Source organism: Nematolebias whitei, chromosome 3 (genome assembly GCF_014905685.2).
Source record: "Nematolebias whitei isolate Nwh7 chromosome 3, NemWhi1, whole genome shotgun sequence".
Lineage (NCBI taxonomy): Eukaryota > Metazoa > Chordata > Actinopteri > Cyprinodontiformes > Rivulidae > Nematolebias > Nematolebias whitei.
Genome location: NC_056500.1, coordinates 5,161,519 through 5,170,540, shown reverse-complemented (window position 1 = coordinate 5,170,540; position 9,022 = coordinate 5,161,519). Strand labels below are relative to the sequence as shown.

At 37.1% G+C, this 9,022-nt stretch overlaps 1 protein-coding gene across 1 annotated transcript in view; it reads left to right on the top strand.

Moving 5' to 3' along the window:
- Nucleotides 1-9,022, top strand: part of wu:fi04e12 (desmoplakin) — a gene marked incomplete in the record, with an annotated part of 43,800 nt that overhangs the window by 8,665 nt on the left and 26,113 nt on the right. Inside the window, 10 exon segments of the mRNA XM_037697907.1 lie at nucleotides 3,224-3,377; nucleotides 4,015-4,140; nucleotides 4,382-4,441; nucleotides 4,537-4,704; nucleotides 4,831-4,935; nucleotides 5,019-5,114; nucleotides 8,042-8,167; nucleotides 8,277-8,426; nucleotides 8,595-8,749; nucleotides 8,828-8,954. Of these exon segments, the coding sequence (XP_037553835.1) occupies nucleotides 3,224-3,377; nucleotides 4,015-4,140; nucleotides 4,382-4,441; nucleotides 4,537-4,704; nucleotides 4,831-4,935; nucleotides 5,019-5,114; nucleotides 8,042-8,167; nucleotides 8,277-8,426; nucleotides 8,595-8,749; nucleotides 8,828-8,954 (1,267 nt within the window).

Below are 9,022 nucleotides of genomic sequence, written 5' to 3'. Positions count from 1 at the left end.
GTGATGTGTAAGATGATATGTTAAGTGATATATAAGGTAATATGTTACGTAACATACAAGGTGACATGTTAAGTGATATGCAAGGCGATGTGTAAGATGATATGTTAAGTGATATACAATGTAATATGTTAATTAACATATAAGGTGACATGTTAAGTGATATGTAAGGTGATATACAGTATTAAGTCATATAATGTGATATGTTAAGTGATATGAAAGGTGATATGTTAAGTGATATGTTAGGTGATATCTTAAGTGATATGTAAGTAGATAAGTTAAGACACATAAACATATTTTTGGCACTAATGAAACCTCATATACGTCTTCATTTAGAATTGCTGTTGGTCAGCACACTACATTACGTGCAGCACATAGACACAACACAGTACATAGGCATGTTACAATACATGTACACCTAACATATCACTTAACATATTTGGACCAAATCCAGCCCGCCATAACCATTTCTGTGTCTCTCTACACCCTAGAGCAGGGATACTCATTGCGCGGCTCGCCATGCTTTATTGGTGGCTCTCGTGACAGGTTACAATACACCAATACAGCCAATACATTTTTAAAACATGCTGGCGCATTGCGCAATACTTGCGCATGTTGGCTCGGGCTTCTTTGATCATAGTCAGAGTCAGAGTCAGAGTTACTTTATTGTCATTCGCACCTCATGTGGTACATGTGGTGGAGCGAAATTATGTACACGGGGTCCCAGTTACATCCAACAATAAAATGTCTAAGAAAAACAGTAATAACATCTAAGATATGAACTAAGAAAAACATCAACTAAATATACACTAAGCACTCATAACATAAAACATTGAACATCAGCACAAACATGAACATGAGTCTGTGAGCAGATGTGCACGCATGAACACATCAACATTGAAACAGATCAGCAGCAACATGAAACAGATCAGCAGCAACATGATATGGTTTTTCACAGTGATTATTCTGGTTAGAGATTCATGAGTCTAACAGCCTCAGGGTAGAAGCTGTTCCTCAGTCTAGTGGTTCTACACTTAATGCTCCTTAACCTCCTTCCTGAGGGGAGTGGGGCAAAAAGTGTGTGTGCTGGGTGAGTGGGGTCCTTCATGATGCAGGTGGCCCTCTTCCTGCATCTGGAGGTGTAGATGTCTGTGATGGTGGGGAGGCTGATTCCAACAGATTTCTGTGCAGCCTTCACCACTCTCTGCAAAGCTTTTCTTTCTGCAGCTGTGCAGCCTCCATGCCACACATTGATGCTCGAGCACAGGATGCTCTCCACTGCACACCTGTAGAAGGAGGTGAGGACTGAGCTTCCCAGACCAGCTCGCTTCAGCCGTCTGAGGAAGTAGAGTCTCTGATGAGCTTTCTTGATCAGGCTGGTGGTGTTGTTGCTCCAGCTGAGGTTGTCATTCATGTGTACACCCAAGTACTTGTAGCTGGAGACCACTTCCACCGCAGATCCTCTTATGTTCAGGGGGGTGTAGGTGTTTTTGTTCCTTCTGAAGTCCACAATCATCTCCTTTGTCTTCTTCACATTGATGTGAAGGTTATTCTCTCTGCACCAGCTCTCCAGGTGTTCCACCTCTTGCCTGTAGCTGGACTCATCATTGTTTGTGATGCATCCCACCACCGCTGTATCATCTGCAAACTTTACAATGTGACAGCCTGGATGGGTAGCTGCACAATCATATGTGAGCAGAGTAAACAGAAGGGGGCTCAACACACATCCCTGAGGAGAGCCAGTGCTGAGGGTTATGGTGGAGGAGGAGAGGTTGTGGATCCTCACTAACTGTGGTCTGTTTGTTAAAAAGTCTAGTACCCAGTTGCAGATGGAGGGGCTTAGTCCTAGTGTGGATAGTTTGTCCATCAGGGTTTGGGGGATCATGGTGTTGAAGGCGGATGTGAAGTCTACAAAGAGCATACGGACGTAAGAGTTTTTCTGCTCCAGGTGGTTGAGTGCAGTGTGGACCACAGAGGAGATTGCATCCTCTGTTGATCGGTTCTCACGGTATGCGTACTGATGAGGGTCCTCGTTGATGTTGATGGTTGTTTTGATGTGAGTCATGACCAGTTTTTCGAAGCATTTAGCGACTATCGGGGTGAGGGCCACTGGCCGATAGTCATTCAGACCAGTCACTGTAGAGCTTTTTGGGACTGGGATGATGGTGGCAGTCTTCAGGCAGGTGGGAACTGTCTCCAGGGTAAGTGAGGTGTTAAAGATGTCTGCCAGCACGGATGCGGTCTTATGAATAATATTGTGTTAATCTACTTGTTGAGGAGGAGGCAGGTCCGATCGTCCGGTAGAGTAAAAAAGAAAAAAAAGTCCTGTTAAGCTTCACATGGATCAGCTGATCACCACTGGCCGCACGCATCCGCTGACCCGCCGGTCAAAAGATGTAAAAAAAAAAAAAGTCCTGTTAATTCCAGATTGATCAGCTACTGGCTGCGCACGTCTCTCCATCTGCATCCCTTCACTTTGATCTGTCAATATGGCTCTTTTGAAAAAAATAGTGAGGATCACTGCTCTAGAGGGCCACAGAAACAGAACTTCAAAATAACAGTTGTGCGTTTCAGAATTACTTTATCAGTCAAATCAGGTTTTATGTTTATAATGCCAAATTACTCTAAGTAGTCATCGAATGCAGAGAAAGTTATATTTTACCAGTTTAAGAGGTAGTTTTATCAATACATTCTGCCATGTCCGGTCTTTTGAGGACATTCATGAGCTTGATGTGGCCCCAAAATGAAAATGAGTTTGACCCCTGCACTAGATATATACATATGATAATGTAAACAGGGCTGTCAGAGTTGCAATGAGTTTATGTTAGGTGGGTGAATAATCTGATCATCTGACTATTGATTGCAGTAATTATTATTAGCAGAAATAGAGGGCCCCAAACCAAATTTTGCTTAGGGCCCCATGGAGGCTTGGGCCAGCCCTGGTCCAGAGCATCATAAAAACAGCAGCAGAGGGGAGCAACACGGTTCAACCATGGCTCCCAAAACGACAAGGCAGTCCTAGTTTGTTCATAACTTTACTATTAGTAAGTCTGAGAGTTGCCGGATCCAAGCAAACTGTTACCGGAACGCACGCTGACAAAATAATAGGGTTCCCAGATCTTGTTCCAGCAGGATCCGGCTCAAATTAAACACTGGTTTTGGTGTTCTGACAATAAATATTAAAAACCTCAAGCGTGACGTTTTTGTTTTTCTCTTCCAATGACAGCGTGGACATTTACAATGACCAGCTGAAGGGGGTCAAGAAGGCCATGGTGAGCACCCTACAGAGGAGGAAGAGCGCCAGAGGAGGGAGTTCTGGAGGCTGGGAGGAACCTGGAAGGAGCTTCTATGATGCTATGGCTTGGATTGCACAGCAAAAGGTATGGACGCACGCACGCGTTATTATCTGCTGAGAATATGTAGAGTGATTCAGATTCAAACTTTATTTCTTGTTTTCCACTTTTCCCTGTGTTTTTGCAATTTAACTTCTGCATACCATTTTCTATTTTAGCTTTTTCTTCAAAACATTCGGCTCATTCAGGAGATTGTAAATTAAGTGATTTTTTTTTGAAAACTGTTAAAAGTTACAAAAAACAAATATTTCCCCCCATAGAAGTCTCTTTGATTCTTTCAAAAACATTGTCCTTTTTGAAATCTACTTCAGCAAACCTGCACTATTTTATGCTACATTTAGTTTTTTAGCTGCCATTTTGTTTCTTTGAATTGTAGCTTTTTGGTTACTTTTGGCTTTTTTGCTCGTTGTAGCTGGAACAAGTCAGTTTCAGCTTCTTCAGCAGTCATTCAGCATTCACACACAAAATGCTCTTCCTCTTTTTACGGTCGACTCCCTAAGGTGCTCGACCAGAAGAGTTATAAAACGAAGTCTGCTGCTGGATTGCTTCATTCTGACCGACCCGTCTGACCTGCGCGCTGTGGCTCGATGATCAGAGGGGTTTCATTCTGAAGTACTGAGCCTGTTTCTTTCAGAATTTAACTCTTGTTCGTTTTTTTCCCCAGCGTCTGATAGAAACAGCTCCCTGGGGTGACGATCCTGCAGCCATAGACCAGCAGCTCATCAGCCACCAGAAGTTTCACAGCTCCATCCAGAGATCCGTGGAGATGGACCGGGCCAGAGACGAGCTGGTGGGTTCAGATATTTCATTTTAGGTGGCATCGTTGTCACAAATAGACAAGCTGTGGCATCGGACGAGCAGATTATCAGCTAATTATCATGTGAAAATGTCAAAACGGACCAAACTTTTCACCCCAAATCAAATCTCAAATGTTAAACATGATTTTTACCTCAAACCTAATTTTTAAACTTGTACAAAAAGCGTGCAAATAAATTTGAAAAAAAAAAAACCCCACAATTTTCTTGTTTTAGGTAAAGAAAGGGGACAAAGCGAACTCTAATGCTCTGGCGCAGGAGTGGGACAACCTTCAGGTAAAAAAAAATCATTCATGATGTTTATATTTTCATGGTAATTTTTTGTCTTCATTGTATTTATTTTACATTAATCCCCTTCTCTGCTTTTTTAGCAAATGTCACATGACCGGACCAGGCAGCTGCGAGACCTCCAGCAGATACTTCAGCAAATCTCCAGTGAGATCATGTGGGTGAACGACAGGGAGGAGGAGGAGCTGATGTTTGACTGGGGAGACAAAAACGTCGAGCAGTACATCCCCAAGAAGCAGGAGAGCTACTCGGTTAGTGCCTCGGTCCCATTGATTACCGTTCCTGACAGATTCTGGGAGCCAGTTGGCTCAAATGACTTTAATGAAGTTAATCCGCCTGTGATCAGTTGTGATGAGTGACCCTCTTCCTCTGTTCAGAGACTGATGAGTGCTCTAGAAGACAAGGAGAAGGATCTGTACAAACTGAAAACCAAAGTGGACACCCTTTTGAAAACCAACCACCCAGCCGCTGACAAGATTGAGGTGCGGACACATTGACTCACATTCACAGGTCCGACACTTTGTGTATTTGTGTTGATTTTTCTGCTTCTCTTGGATCTCTGCAGGCTTACAGGGACACTCTGCAGACTCAGTGGAGCTGGCTTCTTCAAATTACCAAGTGCATTGACGTCCATCTGAAGGAGAATGCAGCTTACAGCCAGGTGAACGTTCAGCTTTTTACACTTTACAGCTCGGTCAGTTTACTTCCTGGCAATAAGTCCTAAACTGTTGGGACACCTGTTTATTTCCCATTTTTGGGTTGAACGACAAAGTTGAAGTTGTGGGTTGGGCTCGTGGAAAATACCAAATCTTCTCTGCCAACACAAAACCATGGGGTGCCATTTGTAAAGTTGCAAAGTCAAAAATTAACAACAATATTTTGGTTTATTTAGCCTTTAATAAGAAAAAAATGTAGTTTTTTTTTCAAAGTCATATTTTAACCATGTTATTCATATATTTATAACTAAATATTTAAATTACAAGCTAAATATTTAGTTTACCAACTATATACTTAAGTTTCAAGTTAAATATTTAGTTAGTGAACTACATATTTAGGTGTAATATAAATATTTAATTTTCAAGCTAAATATTTATTTTCAAAACTAAACATTTAATTTCTAAGCTAAACATTTAATTCCTAAACTAAATATTGAATTTGCTAGCTAACTAAATAATTAGCTTGGACCTAAATATTTATTTTCCAAACTAAACATTTAATTTCCAAAATAAATATTTAATTTGCTAACTAAATATTTAAATTACAAGCTGAATATTTAGTTTACAAACTAAATACTTAACTTTCAAGTTAAATATTTAGTTAGTGAACTACATATTTAGGTATAATATAAATATTTAATTTTCAAGCTAAATATTTATTTTCAAAACTAATTTAATTTTCAAACTAAATATTTATTGTCAAAGTTAATATTTAATTAATAATCCAAACATTTAATTTCTAGGCTAAACATTTGATTCCTAAACTAAATATTGAATTTGCTAACTAAATAATTAGCTTGGACCTAAATATTTATTTTCCAAACTAAACATTTAATTTCCCAAAAAAATATTTAATTTGCTAACTAAATATTTAAATTGCAAGCTAAATATTTAGTTTATAAACTGAATACTTAACTTTCAAGTTAAATATTTAGTTAGTGAACTACATATTTAGGTGTAATGTAAATGTTTAATTTTCAAGCTAAATATTTATTTTCAAAACTAATTTAATTTTCAAACTAAATATTTATTGTCAAAGTTAATATTTAATTAATAATCTAAACATTTAATTTCTAGGCTAAACATTTGATTCCTAAACTAAATATTGAATTTGCTAACTAAATAATTAGCTTGGACCTAAATATTTATTTTCCAAACTAAACATTTAATTTCCAAAATAAATATTTAATTTGCTAACTAAATGTTTAACTTGTAAGTTAACTATTTAGCTCAAACCTGAATATTTAACTAAAATGCAAATCCCTTGCTGAAAAACAGAAGTAGACTATCAAAATAAAATCCGAATCTCTATATATAAATCTCTTGCCAATCCGCCAAAAATCACCAGAAGAAGAAGGAAAAGAAGAATTGCAGCTGGCCAGACTGAATCATTTCAGTTTTCTCTTATGTGCCATATTTTATCATCATTCTTTTCCTCTGGACATGGTAAATGAGTTAGCAGAGAACATCAGTGGTTTGGCAGGTGTGTATACATGTATATAGAGGTGAGGCTTTTATTTTGATAGTCCACTTCCGCTTTTCGGCAAGGAATTGGCATATGAGGTAAATATTTACAGTTGAGCTAAATATTTAAATAGCAAGTTAAATATTTAGGCATTTTTTTAGCTAGCAAGTTAAATATTTAGGTCTGAGCCAAATATTTAGTTTGCAAATTAAATATTTAGTTTAGGAATTAAATGTTTAATTTGGAAATTAAATATTTAGTTTGAACAATAAATATTTTTGTTTGGAAATTAAATGTTTAGTTTTGAAAATACATATTTAGCTTGGAAATTAAATATTTAATTTACACCTAATATATATATATATATATATATAAATATGTAGTTACTAACTAAATATTTAACTTGTTTGTAAATTAAACATTTAGCTTGGACATAAACATTTAGTTTGCAAACTAAATATTTAGTGTGGCACTAAATTTTTAGCTTGCTAACTAAATATTTAACTTGCAAGTTAAGTATTTAGTTTGTAAACTAAACATTTAGCTTGCAATTTAAATATTTAGTTTGGAACTATGACTTTTATAAATGTATGAATAACATCGTAAAAATATGACTTAAAAAAAACGTTTTTTTTTTTTGTTTTTTTTTATTAAAGGCTAAATAAACCAAAATATTGCGGTTAATTTTTGACTGTGTAACTTTACAAATGGCACCCCATACAAAACCTCTGATTCTGACTTTGTCGCTTGTTTGTTGTTTATTGGATTAGATGATTTGAAGTTCACTGAAACTAGATATATTGACAAGTCAACAGTTTATTAGTTTAACAAACACAGACCTCTGTAGCATGTAGAAGAACCATACACAGCCACAACAGCCTGGCACCCACAAATTCATAGCAAATACGTCATAATTTAAAGGGAAATAAACAGGTTTTCCAATTGCATAAAACTTATTTACAAGAAGTATTCTTACAACAAAATAATGGATCAAACACAAATTATCTTACTTTTTGTGTTATGTTAGTAATTCTAAAATACAAGGTTATATTTTAAAGAAACCTGTAAAGATTAAAGGTGTAGTCTGGTTAATTAGAAATGAGTTTGTGATTTTTGAGTCTTTATTTGGCTTCCACTCAATCAGATAATACTTTTTTTTTCAGAGTCAGAATAAGCTTTATTATCATTGTACCGAGATACAGCGGGAATATGTCCGTGCAGTCGTCTGAAGGATGGGCAGAGTGCACGTAGCTGCTGCTCTTTTGACAATTACTGTAGTATTTTTACAGCTTTTTATGTAAACGTCCTGTTTTCTGTTGCCTTACTTAAAGAATACCTAGTATAAAACATGAACATCTTAGCATTTTTTTGTTGCTTATTTGGTAATTTTATTGTTTGTTTTAATAGTTCTTCAAAGAGGTGAATGACACATACAAGTCTTTACAAAAAGAACACGATACAGTTCGTAAGAAGTTCGTTTGTGACAAGAACACTTCACTTGAGGAACTGAAGGAGATCCTTCAAGACATGGAGGTGGGAGAACTTTTTGTAATAACACAACAAAAGTTTACTTTTATGGTATTTGTGTGCAGAATGATGTCATATCTACAGTATGACTAGAAAATGTCACATTTTTCTTCAGCTGGAAAGGGAAAAGATTCGGGATCACAAGCTGCAGGTGCAACACTTGGTGAACAAGTCGAAGAACATCGTGAGGCTGAAACCCAGAAATCCTGAGGAGAAGAGCAGCGGCATCATCGTCAAAGCTTTGTGTGACTTTAAACAAGACCAGGTCAGTTGTGTGTTTTTTTTTTTTTTTTTTTGTTTTTTTTTTACAATTCAGTCCAATTCAAACACATTTACACCTAAATTTGGATTATTTTTTTTTTGGCTAAATATTTGAGGTGAACTAACTGGAGTTAAAATGGTTATTAAAATATGTTTTTGTTGGGCCCTTCAGAAAATGATCTGTAAAGGCAACGAGGCCATTCTGAAGGACAACAGTCAGCGCAGTAAGTGGCACGTAACGGGTCCAGGAGGCCTGGATATGTTGGTCCCCTCAGTGTGCCTGATTGTGCCACCTCCTAATCCACTGAGTGTCAATTATGCTATCAAGTAAGAAACACAAATAAACCTTTTTCAGCATATAAGTATAAAAAATAAAAAAAAAGTGAAATTTTGTGTTTCGTAAAGGAATGAGCAGTATTACGAGTCCATCCTGGCCATCTGGAATCAACTGTACATCAATGTTAAGAGCCTCATTGCCTGGCACTACTGTCTCCTGGATATACAATACATCAACTCCCTCACCATCTCCATGGTAAGACATCTTCATATAGTCTAAACAAGTAGCAGCATAGCTAAGGGATAGCTCAGGAACCCCAAGCC